Source organism: Octopus bimaculoides, chromosome 3 (assembly GCF_001194135.2).
Source record: "Octopus bimaculoides isolate UCB-OBI-ISO-001 chromosome 3, ASM119413v2, whole genome shotgun sequence".
In the NCBI taxonomy this organism is placed as follows: Eukaryota; Metazoa; Mollusca; class Cephalopoda; order Octopoda; family Octopodidae; genus Octopus; species Octopus bimaculoides.
This window is the reverse complement of record NC_068983.1, coordinates 4,845,530-4,858,800: the sequence shown is the minus strand read 5'-3', so window position 1 is coordinate 4,858,800 and position 13,271 is coordinate 4,845,530. Positions and strand designations below refer to the sequence as shown.

Sequence of the window (13,271 nt, the reverse complement as noted above, 5' to 3'; positions counted from 1 at the left end):
ATATATATATATATATATATAGATAGATAGATAGATATCTATCTATATAGATAGATAGGCAAGTGCCTTCTACTATAGCCTTGGACTGACCAAAGCTTTGTGAGTGGATTTGGTAGACTGAATCTGAAAGAAGCCCATTGTATGTGTGTGTGTGCCTTTGTGTCTGTGTTTGTCTCCCACCACTGCTTGATGACTGGTGTTGGTTTGTTTATGTCTCTGTAACTTAGCAGTTTGGCAATAGAAATGAATAAAATAAGTGCCTGACACAAAAAACGTACTGTGATTGATTCATTCAACTAAAATTCCCGTGCCCCAGTATGGTTACAGTCTAATGACTGAAACAAGTAAAAGATAAGATTAAAATATATTTATCCCTTTCTTGAGAAAAGATAAGGGTTAATGACAGGAAGGGTATCCAGCTGTAAAAACATCCATCATTTGTCTGAATCCTGCTAGCATAGAAAAAAAACAAGCATAAAAAGGAATCTTTGTACACATAGATGCATGCATGTGCACCTGTGTCTATATTGTTTGTTTATTTTGTATGTTTGTTATTTTGCAGAACTGCTGCCATGTTCATGGGCAACCGCAAAGGTAAGGATGTAATTTCCTCTTATCATTCTATCATTTTAATGAGGATTATAGAAATAGGATTTCTGAAGAACTGATTCCATGGCATAGTTTTTGGTTTCGAATTGAAGTCAACCCCAACTCAGCTAGGGACATCAAATGCATTGTCTGTCTAGAAAAAGACATTGGGTGTCAACATCTATTAAATAGGGTACAAGGAGGACTAACTGTATTTTTGATCAGGACTCACCTGAAGACATCATCATCATCATTGCTGTTTAACGTCTGCTTTCTATGCTGGCATGGGTTGGACGGTTTGACTGACGACTGGTGAGCCAGAAGGCTGCACCAGGCTCCAATCTGATCTGGCAAAATTTCTACAGCTGGGTGCCCTTCCTAACACCAACCACTCCAAGAGTGTAGTGGGTGCTTTTACGTGCCACTGGCATGAGGACCAGTCAGGCAGTACTGGCATCGACTACACTCAAATGGTGCTATTTATGTGCCACCTGCTCAGGAGCCAGTCAGGCTACACTGGCAACGACCACACTCGAAGGGTGTTTTTTACGTACCACCAGCGCAGGAGCCAGTGAGGCTACACTGGCAACAATCCTGCTCGAATGGTGCTTTTTAAGTGTACTCCATTGTTGACAGTGAGTGTAACAACTTCTTGGTTATGGAGAGTTAATCTCCTGGGAATATTTGGAGTACAAATCTCTCCTAATCTGCACAAATTGAGGTGACTGTTATTTATTTATTTTTGCTGTAATTTAATGTTAATTTCTTTGATTATTTATCATTTCTGCTGCGTATCAATTTAAGATCTTTCGTAACTAATCATTTGTTATGACATAAATAACAACAACAATAGGAATATTATTTACATTTGATGGAAATTTGTCCTCATCTTGTTTCTTGTTAACACAATGTTTCGGCTGATATACCCTCCAGCCTTCATCAGGTGTCTTGGGGAAATTTCGAACCTGGGTTCTCATTCCTAACGTATTTTTAGATGTTGTTGTTCAGGTCACTGCTTGGAATCAAACTTGGAGTCTTGGGGTTAGTAGCCCACGCTGCTCTTAACCACTAAGATAAGGACAAATATCTGTCTAATGTAAATACTATACATAATTCCTCATCTCTTAAATATAGAACTGAACAATAGGGATGATGAGGAGGATGGTGATGATGATGATGGTGGCAGCCACCGCTGATGTCATCGTTGTCGTAATTTAATGTCTGTTTCCATGCTGTTTTGGTTTGGAGAGTTTGACAGAAGCTGCACCAGGCTCCAATTGTCTATATTGGCATGGTTTCTATGGCAGAATGCCCTTCCTATCGCTAACCACTTTACAGGGTTTACTGGGTGCTTTTTACACGACACCAACACTGACAAGTTCACCAAGTAACTTGCAAGACAAAAACTCTCTCAGTTAAGAGGGCGGGGTAGTCGTGAGGGTTAGGAGGATGGCTTTGTGCCAATTGATGAGAGATTAGAATGATAGGAGGACACTATTTTAGTGTGGTCGATGCCAGTGCCACCTGACTGGCACATAAAAAGAATCATTCAAACGTGGCTGATGCCAGTGCCGCCTGACTGGCTCCCATGTTGGTGGCACCTAAAATGAACCCACTACACTCTTGGAGTGGTTGGTGTTAGGAAGGGCATCCAGCTGTAGAAACACTGCCAGATCAAATTGGAGCTTGGTGTGGGCTCCTGGCTTGCCAGTCCCCAGTCAAACCGTCCAACCCATGCCAGCATGGAAAGCGGACATTAAATGATAATGATGATGACATATATAAATATACATATATATATATATATTAAGGTAATGATGGATGGTTTTGTCATTCAGTTAGGATTCATTTGGTTGATTAACTGAATTAATATGTAAGTGGCTGAGTGTTCCTAAGTGTGAATCAGCATGACACGATATGCTCAAGATGCCACTGAGAAGGCTCAAACCCAGGGCCTCATGACTGCAAAGTGAACTTCTTAAGCATTTTGCTTACTGCAAGTGTGGTTGTGTGGTAAGAAGCTTGCTTCCTAACCACTTGGTTCCAGGTTCAGTCCCACTGCCTGGCACCTTGGGCAAGTGTCTTCTACTATAGCCTCGGACTGACCAAAGCCTTGTGGTTGTTCTGCTGTATAGTAGATACATGGATGCCCCAGTTGGAAAAGAAAGGAAGGTGAGTCAGAGTGAGATAAAGAGAGCAATACGTGAGAGGCGGTGGCAAATAATAATAATAACAATAATAATAATCCTTTCTACTATAGGCACAAGGCCTGGATTTTGTGGGGAGGGAGATTGTTGATTACATCATCCTCAGTGTTTCATTGATACTGAAAGTATGAAAGGCAAAGTTGACCTCAGCAGAATTTGAACTCAGAATGTGGCGACGGGTGAAATACCGCTAAGCATTTCGTCCAGCATGCTAACAATTCTGGCAGCTCACTGCCTTAAATAATAATAACTGATAATAATAATAATAATAATAATAATTGATAATAATAATAATAATAATAACAATTGATAATAATAATAAAAAAAATAATAATTGATAATAATAATGATAATAATTGATAATAATAATCTGTTAATGTTATCTCTGTTTGCAGCTGAGAGTATTGTTGTTCTTCATGATGATCTCTTATTCAATCTAAGAATTTCTGATGGTTCTGAAATATGGAGAATGTCTTTGCCTAAAATGTAAGTTGACACTATGGGAAGCTGTCCGTGTGTGTGTGAGTGAGTGTCCGTTTATGTCTTGTATTGTCTTGCTCTCGTGTAAGTGCCGTATGGAAATGTCACCCTAGAGACGGTGCCATTGTTTACATCTGCTGTGAAAATGTGTCTTGCTTTTGAACTGTTCATTATTTGAAAGACCAAGGGAAACATCACCTGAGTTGGAAACAAGTGAAGATTGGCAGCAGCAAAGGCCATGGGGGAATATTTCCTCAAAAAGTCCCATTTAACCCATGGTAGCATTGGAAGAAGGAAAAAGCAGAAGCTAAAATGATGATGATGATGATGGAAGTTTATCTTTTACTCGTTTTAGACATTAAACTGTGGCTATGCTAAGGCATCCGCTTGGTAGGTTTCAGTTGAACAAGTCGACCCCTGTACTTATTTCTTTGAAGTCTGGTAGTTTTTCTATTGGCCCCTTTTGCCAAACTGCTAAGTTAAGGAGACGTAAACAAACCAACAACACTAATGACAAATACAAGAGATATAGAGACAGACAGACACACACAATAGACTTCTACACAGTCCCTGCTATCCAAATTTACTCATAAGGCACTGGTTGGCTCAGGGCTATAATAGAAGACACTTACTCGAGGTGCTGCACAGTGGGACTGAACCTGAAACCATGGGGTTGCAAAGTATGCTTCTTCACCATGCAACCCTTGAAGTGCCATCTTTGGGTTCATGACTATAGATGGTCATCTGGAGAGTTCACTGCAGCCATTCCATTGTGTTGTATCACTAAACAAAGTATGTAACTGCTGTTTCTAGCAGGTTGAATATGTCACCTAATGGGTCCCTCTCGTTCATTATATCGCTTTTTTTTTTTGGTTATATCATCATTATCATTGTCGTTTAACGTCCGCTTTCCATGCTGGCATGAGTTGGACAGTTTGACTGAGGGCTGGAGAGCCAGCAGGCTGCCCCAGGCTCCTATCTAATCTGGCAATGTTTCTACAGCTGGATGCCCTTCCTAATGCCAACCACTCCGAGAGTGTAGTCGGTGCTTTTTACGTGCCACCGGCACGAGGGCCAGTCAGGTGGCACTGGCAATGACTATACTCAAATGGTGCTTTTTACATGCCAGTCAGCCTTCAATACAATACAAGCTTTCCAAAGCAAATTTGACGTCTGTTCTCCTTGTTGATACTTTGGTAGCTTGTTCCTTCTCCTGAAGATCCCATCCAGCATTTCAATAATTCCACTGATCCTTCCTTTCATTGTGCCGGCATTAATTGTGAAGTGGGAAGACAGTTGTGGAACTGGTTGTCGGTGTGTGGTTAAGAAACTTGCTTCCAAACCATGTGGTCTTGGGTGTCTTCTACTATAGCCCTTGGCTGACCAAAGCCTTGTGAATGGATTTGGTGGATGGAAACTGAAAGAAGCCCATCAGATATATAAATGTGTGTGTGTGTGTGTGTGTATGTGTACCTTTGTCTAAACATCTTGTGATGGTTGTAAATAAGCATCACCATCATACAGGTGATGCTGTTCATTTCCAGTCTTCCATGGACAAAATATCTGGCTGTGGGGAAATATTCCATTGCTTGGAAACATGTGAAGGTTGGTGACAAGAAGAGCGTCCAGCTGTAGAAAATCTGCCTCAACAAATACCTTAGTTGTTCATTATGTATGTATGTATGTATGTGTTTGTTTATATATTTTCCCAATAGTCTAATTACTAATTCATATCTCTCTCAAAATGTTTCTTTTCTTCTTTGCAGGAAGAATATAAAGAATGTTTATTTGAATATTATTGAGCGAGATGTTTATGTTGTTGGTATAGTTCCTAATTCTCATGCTGAAATCATTGTCATTAACAATGAAGGAAATCCCAAATCTTCAAAGACCATTTCGGCAGCATGGTTATCAAGTGACAGCAAGTAAGTTCTTCCAACTTTCTCTGGTTGCAACTATAATAATGAAAAATATTCTACCCCACTTTTTTGTTTTCTGTTCAAACTGGTCAGGTCTGACCTTTCACACTTACCCTACAATATTATTCTAGAAATAAGGTGACGACCGGGCAAAATGCTTAGCGATATATCGTCTGCCGCTACATTCTGAGTTGAAATTCTGCCACGGTCGACTTAGCCTTTCATCCTTTCAGGGTCGATTAAATGGAGTTGATGTAATCAACTTAATCCCTTTGTCTGTCCTTGTCTGTCCCCTCTATATTTAACCCCCTGTGGGCAATAAAGAAATAAATATTATTCTAGAAATAAGCAATCGTGTCATTGACATTTCAAAGCTATGAGATGAAGCCTGATTGATTCAAATCAATGGGAATAAACAGGCATTACACTTAACAGACTAATCTGGATGCTAAAGGGTTAACGAACCCATAGATGTAGAGATGGCATTAAATAAGGTGATGGATGATGTCACCACCCCAAGGAGAGGGATAATCCTATTTTTCCACAATGTTTCCATGGACATCCATCCTTGTTTATCATTGATTCATTTTTCACTTATCCGAGATAACATCACATGCTCTATTGTGAACTCTGCTATGCTTATCAGGAATTGATCTGTGCCATCACATTGGCTATGAGCCTTTGATGTTGTGTACCCCAGGACAAGGTACACAAACTGTTTAGCTAACTCCTACTCAATGTTTGAATTGTTAGTTGTGTGTGTGTGTGTGTAATTATTTAATTCTAAATGGCTCTGTTATTTTTCTTTTCTTTCAGTTGCATAATGACATCATATCATCTTACCTGCTTTGATAACAGTTCCTTGAGTCTAATGTTGCTGCCTTTGAATAATGGTGTAACATTTATTCCAACCTTACTCACTGTAAGTCCAGGTCTCATTCACATTTCTCTCCAACCTGCAGACTAACCACAGTTCCTCTCCATTACAACTTTATAATGATTTACTTTGGCATATTTACAGGATCTTGGTATTTCAGACTCTATAACTGCTTTGGAATATGCAGGTGGAGAGATATTCAGTATGAAATCTGGCCTGTTGTTGGCTCGTTTACATTTTGGTTACACAGCCTTACTTAAAGTTGCTTTAGATGGTCCAGTATCATTAATGGCACCATTTGACAAGGTAACGTTTTGAAGTACCATTTATTTTTTTTGTTTTCATCATTTTGTTTGTTTTTCTTTTCTTGTGGTTAACATGAGTTAGACTTTTGCCTAGAGTTGTCTCCTTAAACAATTGCTGTCATAATATATCGTGAGAGTTTACAAGAAAACAAAAGATGAAGATGGGTGTGTAAACAACAAGCAAACGTATTAATTTAATGCTTGGGAAGTAAGAAAGTCTTTTACATTTCGAGCCAACGCTCTTCGACGAGTAATTGCTTTTGTTGAAAAGCCCTAAGAATATCTATGGCATTGGAGCAGCTAATTCCACACCTTTGAAGATCTGTAGATCTAATGCTTAGACCTAAAGTTGTATTTGCTGTGTTGGTAGATCCAGCATTCAGATTGAAATCTGCTCGATGGTTTAGTTCAGGCTCACTCTGAATTGAACCCTTTTGTCACCATATTCATATTGAAATATACTGTGTTGGTTTCAATTGATTTTTAGAATAATGAAGAATTTTTTAAAAAATAACTTCCATTATCAAACTGGTGTTTGGAACATAGATTAACAAGAAAATTTGATGGCAGGTTTTAATTTAGATCAATTTACAAGAGGGGAGTTTTATCATAAGGGTGGTCTGAGGTGGATTGGTTTCAAAAGGTTTAAGTAGCGTCTGGTTTTCATTTCCAAGCCTGGTATTAATTTAAACCCTGTTAATATATTAGGTCTGTTGTGAGTCCCCAGGATTCATAAGGCTGAAACTTGGTTTTTGTGGCATACGAGGGACTGAGATTACCATACTACGTCTTCCCTGAACGAGGCAATGAAATAATATTTAGGAATTTGCCAGCTCCCTTGCCCCGACTGGCTCCTGTGCTGGTACCAGGTAAAAAGCACCTAGTATACTCTATAAAGTGGTTGGCTTAAGGAAGGGCATCCAGCCAAAGGAACCAAACCAAAACAGACAACTGGAGTCTGATGCAACTTACCACCTCTTGTCAGACTGTACATCCCACGCCAGCATGGAAAATGGACGTTAAATGATGATGATGATGATGATGATTGGCCACTATATCAATCACCTTGATCAGCTATGTCGTTACTCCTTCATCAGGAAGACTAAAAAACAACAGGATTTCTGTACAGAATTGAAGGCATAACACAGCAGTCGTGCTGGCAAAGTTGAAATGCACAACTATACAATATTTCTATTTGATTTAATTTTTCCTATGACATTTTCCTGTCTCATGTAATGAGCAAATATTCCATTCTTATGTAAACTGAATATTTTCAAGAGTAGATGTTATATAACAACATGTCTAACCTTTATCTTCAGCTCCTGTGTGCCCATTTAACCAAACATGGAGATAAATCAATGCTGATTACACTGGAGATGACTGGTACAGAGGTATGATATTTAAATAGTTGTAACACACACTCGTAACATGGCATTCAGTTTGAGATCATCTCTGGACAGTCAAAGAGATTATAAGTTGAAACCCATAACTAAAATCATTATAACTTTTTCCCCTTTATAGTTTCCAAATATGGGGCTGGAAATTACTTACAATTGAAATAGTTTGAGGGTAGCCAGGTGCTTCCTCTGCAGCAAGAAACCTACAGTTCTATATTTGAGAGATGAGGAATTATGTACATTGTTTACATTATTTACATTTGGCGGATATTCTGCTTTAATCTCTCAACACCTGAAATAAAGCCACTTCTCTCTCTCTGTTATATTCCCACTCAGTTGAGGGGAATCTTTAGTATTGGGAGTTACTTGTTGACCTCACTAGTGCCAGTACCACATAAAACGCACCCAGTTCTGTTTATAAAATGGTTGGCATTGGGAAGGTCACCCAGGTGTAGAAACCATGCCAAAGCAGACATTGGAGGAGCATGGTGCTCTTCTGTGAATTGTTGGCTCCTTTCAGAGTGTCCAATCTGTGCCAGCCTGAAAGAAGGGTGTTAAATGATGAAGATGATACCCAAGATGGAACTATCGAAATCAGGTCTTTGCTGCAGGCGTTCTTAATTGGGGGTTTTTCTAAGTTTGCTTTGTCTTCTATCATTCTAATTCTTCACAGTAAATCATAAGCAGGGCTTCTGAGAAAAATTTGTCCCCGGTTGAATGCGCTGTATGTTATTGCCCCTGGAAAGGGACTAGAAGATGCTTACCATTAAAACTTTGTGGCACTTCCTTCTTAGATTTCCAGGCCCTGAATCAGCAGAATCCCACCTCTTATTGGCCCTGATCATAGAGGATTCATGTGAGACTGCTTGGACAGTTGCAACTTGATCAAATGTTCGCAAGAAGAATTCTTGGTGACTTTGACATGGTGTGACAAAATACCACTTTCTGTATGACCCTTAATATTATTTCATCTCCAGATCTTTATTAGTTTTCCTTGATGTATTTTTTTTTCTCTTTCAACAGCTTCTCAAAATGTCTGGGTTTGAACTTTCTTCTGGATCCCTGGTTCGTGTTCGAGATTTAACCCATAAAATATCTTATTCCAAATCGCATGGTAAACCAGGGAAGGTAAGTGTGTCTCAATGAGAATCTGTGTTGATTTATGCATTATATAACAATTACACCCCATATTTATCTGCTTTGCCTCCTCCTCCTCCTCTAAACCCTACGTAAATGATTTAACTTTATCCTTCCTCCTCAGATTCACAGCCTTCAAAATACTTTTCCTGCCAAAGTTTTTTTCCAGAACTTAATTTACAGATGAGCTTCAAACAACGTCAACCACACATCAGAGATGTTACATTAACTTGTATATGCACACACACACACATGTGTGCATGCAGTTGAAATTGCCATATACACCAGTGTGTATAACATGTACAATGTCTATACTAATGTGGAATGGCTCTGGAGAAAATATTACAGCTAGTACTGTTTTATACTGCTTGTTATATGCATTTAAATGCTATACACACTGATATGTACATATATATATCATTATCATCATTTAACGTCCACTGTCCATGCTGGCATGGGTTGGACGGTTTGAACAAGGCTGCTAAGCTGGAAGGCTGCACCAGACCCATGTCTGATTTGGCATGGTTTCCTATGATTGGATGTCCTTCCTAACGTCAACCGCTTGGAGAGTGTAGTGGGCACTTTTACGTGAAACCGGCACAGGTGCCATTTGTGGGACACTGGTGTGACATGTAAAAGACACTCATACTGGTGACATGTTAAGGGTACCTGGTACACCCTATGGAGTGGTTGGCATAAGGAAGGGCATCCAGCTGTAGAAAGCAAGCCAAAACAGACTGGATCCACTCTGAGAGTTTAATGGGTGCTTTTATGTGCCACTGGCACAGGTGCCATTTGCATGACACCACTATCTGCCATAACTGCAATTTCACTTGGCTTGATAGGTCTTCTACTCAAGCACAGAATGCTGCCAAAGGTCTCGGCCATTTGTCATTGCCTCTGTGAAGCCCAATGCTCAAAAGGTGATTTTTATGTGCCACCGACACAGGTGCTGGTTACACAAGATCAGCATTAGCCACATTGCCTGTGGTCAAGAAGTTTTCTTTCCCAATCACATGGTCTGGGGTTCAGTTCCACTCCTTGGCATTTTGGGCAAGTGTCTTCTACAACCACAGGCTGACCAAAGCCTGGTGATTGAATTTGGTTGACAGTAACTGAAAAAAGCTCATCATGTGCGTGTGTGTCTCCTTGTCTTGATACACGATACAAACAATGTCCTTCATGTTCAGTCTTCCTCAAAAACATTTCTGGCCAAGGGGAAAATATTACCTTGCCTGGAAACACATGAGGGTTGGTGACAGGAAGGGCACCCGGCCATAGACAATCTGCCTTAATAAACTCTATCCAACCCATGAAAGCTTGGAAAAGTGGATGGTAAGATGACAATGATAATGATGTCTGAGAAAATGAAGGACACATTGGACAAATGTAGTCCTTGATATACAAAAAGGTAGGATGGCCATGGTTGGAACATCTTTGATTGTAGATCTGCTCAATCAAAACAAAAGCAACAATGCCAATAATCTCAGAAGATTTCAGCTGAGACTGGAAAAGGATTGGATGAAATTAACATCATCATCATCATCATCATTTAACTTTTGTTTTTCCATGCTGGCATGGGTCAGATGCTTGGCAGTAGCTGGCAAGCCAGAGGGCTGCACCCAACTCCCAATTGTCTGTTTTGGCTTGATTTGTACAGGGCTGGGTGCCCTTCCTAACGCCAACCATTTTACAGATGTACTGGGTGCCTTTTACATAGCACCAACATTTCTCATGTGGCACCAGCATAGATGCTTTCCATGTGATGCCAGCACGAATGTTTCTCATGTGGCACCAGCATAGATGCTTTCCATGTGATGCCAGCACGAATGTTTCTCATGTGGCACTAGCATGGATGCTTTTCATGTGATGCCAGCACGAATGTTTCTCATGTGGCACCAGCATAGATGCTTTTCATGTGATGCCAGCACAAATGTTTCTCATGTGGCACCAGCATGGGTGCTTTTTTAAATTTTATCTTTTATGCTAACCTATTATTTTTTGGTAGACTAAAACGTTTTAAAGGCATAAATTTACTAATGTTTCAGTACTATTGTTTGCATGTGTTTCTGAAGATTTTTTGTTACTTCACAGAAATTGTGACATTGGCTGAGTCTCCCCCTTGTCTCTTTTTCTAGATCGATACCCTTCTGTTCTCCAAAAAAGACGGTCGAATTGGTTATAAAACGATGCTTCGATCTGAGGATTACACCTTACATTTAATACACAAAGCTGGTGAGTTGAATATTCTGATGGATTGGTAGAATCGGAAGAGTGTCAGACAAAATGTCTTGCAGTATTTAGATGTGGCTCTTTATACTCTGAGATCAAATCCTACCATGTTTGACTTTGCTTTACATCCTTCTGGGGCAGGGCTTGATAAAATATCATACCAATCAAATACTGGTTAATATCATCCACCATTCCCTCCCCTCAAAATTTGTGGTTTTCTGCCAATCATTAGACTGTGGCTATGCTGGGGCACTGGCTTGAATTTTAATTGAATGAATCGGCTACAGTACTTACTGTTTTTTTTAAGCCTGGTACTTACTTATTCTATCGGTCTCTTTTGCCAAACTGCTAAGTTAAGGGATGTAAACACACCAACACCAGTTGTCACATGATGATGGTGGTTGTGGTAGTAGTGGGGGCAAATTCAGACACAAGAACACACATAACAGGCTTCTTTCAGTTTCTATCTATGAAATCCACTCACAAAACTTTGGTCAGCCTAGGAGTATAGTAAAAGACACTTTGCCCAAGGTGCCATGCAGTAGGACTGAATCCAGAACCATGTAGTTGGGAAGCAAGTTTCTTACCACACGGCCATGCCTGTGTCTTGGTGTCACGCAACTGGCACCTGTGCCAGTGGCACATAAAAGCACCACTTATGATCTCAGAAGGGTTGGTGTTAGGAAGGGCATCCAGCTGTAGAAACCATGCCAAATCAGACTGGAACCTTGTGCAGCCCCCTTAGCTTACTAGCCCTAGTCAAACTGTTCAACCCATGCCTGCATGGACAACAGATGTTAAATGATGATGGTACACGCACATTTTTTAGAAGTTTTTTAAATAGTATTTGATACAGCCACAGTATTTGAAGAACGATTTTCTAAAAATAAAAATTGTTAATTATTTTAAAGCATCTTAGAAAAAACAATGGCAGAACACTTTTGGAAGGATGTTTCTATACTGTGTGTGTAAGTGGTTTTGTCGTTCAATTTTTCAAACATACGCTTCCTGAGGTAATGCCATATATATATATATATATATGCAGACACACACATACATATATCTTTGAATGTTTCAGGTCGTGTAGCATGGCGCAGAGAAGAAGCATTGGCTTACATTTTTGCAGTTGAAATGGTTGATTTACCATTGTCAGAATCCCAGGCAAAGTTTGAAGATGAATTTGGCTCCCAGCAAAGTAATTACTTTTTAATTTCAACTTCATCATTGTTTCTATTCACTTTCCATGCTGGCATGGGTTGGGTGAATCATTTCTGCTTTTCTAGATGAGTTTCTTAGTATAAAGTTTGGTAGATGAACTGGTGACTGACGAATGTGGTCAATATTGCGCATGGTTAAGTCATTTGTATTACAGAACTCCAAGAACCTTGATCTCTTCTTCATTCCTTGTGCCATAACCACAGCCACTATGTATAATGAAATAGTCATCATATTGTTACCTAACATGTCCATTGATGTCACCAACCATGATAACAAGGTTGTTTTTGTCTGTTATCAAAGCAGTCTGCTAGATGGATCTCAGAGAAATGGTCTTTTGTATGTCTGTGAATCTTGATTGATCAGTGGATATATCATGTTACCTATGATTGATTTAATTATTCTGTCACATACACCAATTATTTCAGGTATCTATTCCTCTGCCAAGAATATGACTACTCCAGCAATTCTGGGATTGTTACTAATCCAGAAGAATTTGCACCTGTGTTTCTTTGCGATAAAGAGTCTGACTGAAGCTCTCCTCCACCTTACCTCTTGTACTCAACACATTTACTTGCCTCCACTCTAACATCTCTTCAGACCTACTTCTCATTGTAACATCATTGATCTTGGCAGCCCTCAGATTGCGCATCTGACACACATACATACAGAGTAGTTTCTAGTTAAAGCAATTCTACCATATCAAATCAAATTTCAATATTGGACTTGTATGAGGAAAACCATGACATAACAACTACGACTTCAGTTGGAGACAGACACATCCACAACAACCACCTCAATTCCTACTGAGGCAAGGCACTACACCAACCACAATTACTCTAGTTTCTATTGAGCCAAGTACAATCACCACAGCTTCTGTTGGAAGCTGCTGAAGTTATTAGAAAGCAAACTAA

General features: G+C 39.7%; 1 protein-coding gene across 1 annotated transcript in view; it reads left to right on the top strand.

Annotated features, from left to right (window-relative positions):
• Positions 1–13,271, top strand: part of LOC106879782 (ER membrane protein complex subunit 1) — a 32,927-nt gene that overhangs the window by 4,529 nt on the left and 15,127 nt on the right. The window contains exons 4-12 of the mRNA XM_014929488.2: positions 563–594; positions 3,191–3,281; positions 5,042–5,200; positions 6,011–6,116; positions 6,216–6,377; positions 7,696–7,767; positions 8,797–8,901; positions 11,049–11,145; positions 12,221–12,337. Of these exons, the coding sequence (XP_014784974.2) occupies positions 563–594; positions 3,191–3,281; positions 5,042–5,200; positions 6,011–6,116; positions 6,216–6,377; positions 7,696–7,767; positions 8,797–8,901; positions 11,049–11,145; positions 12,221–12,337 (941 nt within the window). The remainder of the gene's footprint in view (positions 1–562; positions 595–3,190; positions 3,282–5,041; positions 5,201–6,010; positions 6,117–6,215; positions 6,378–7,695; positions 7,768–8,796; positions 8,902–11,048; positions 11,146–12,220; positions 12,338–13,271) is intronic.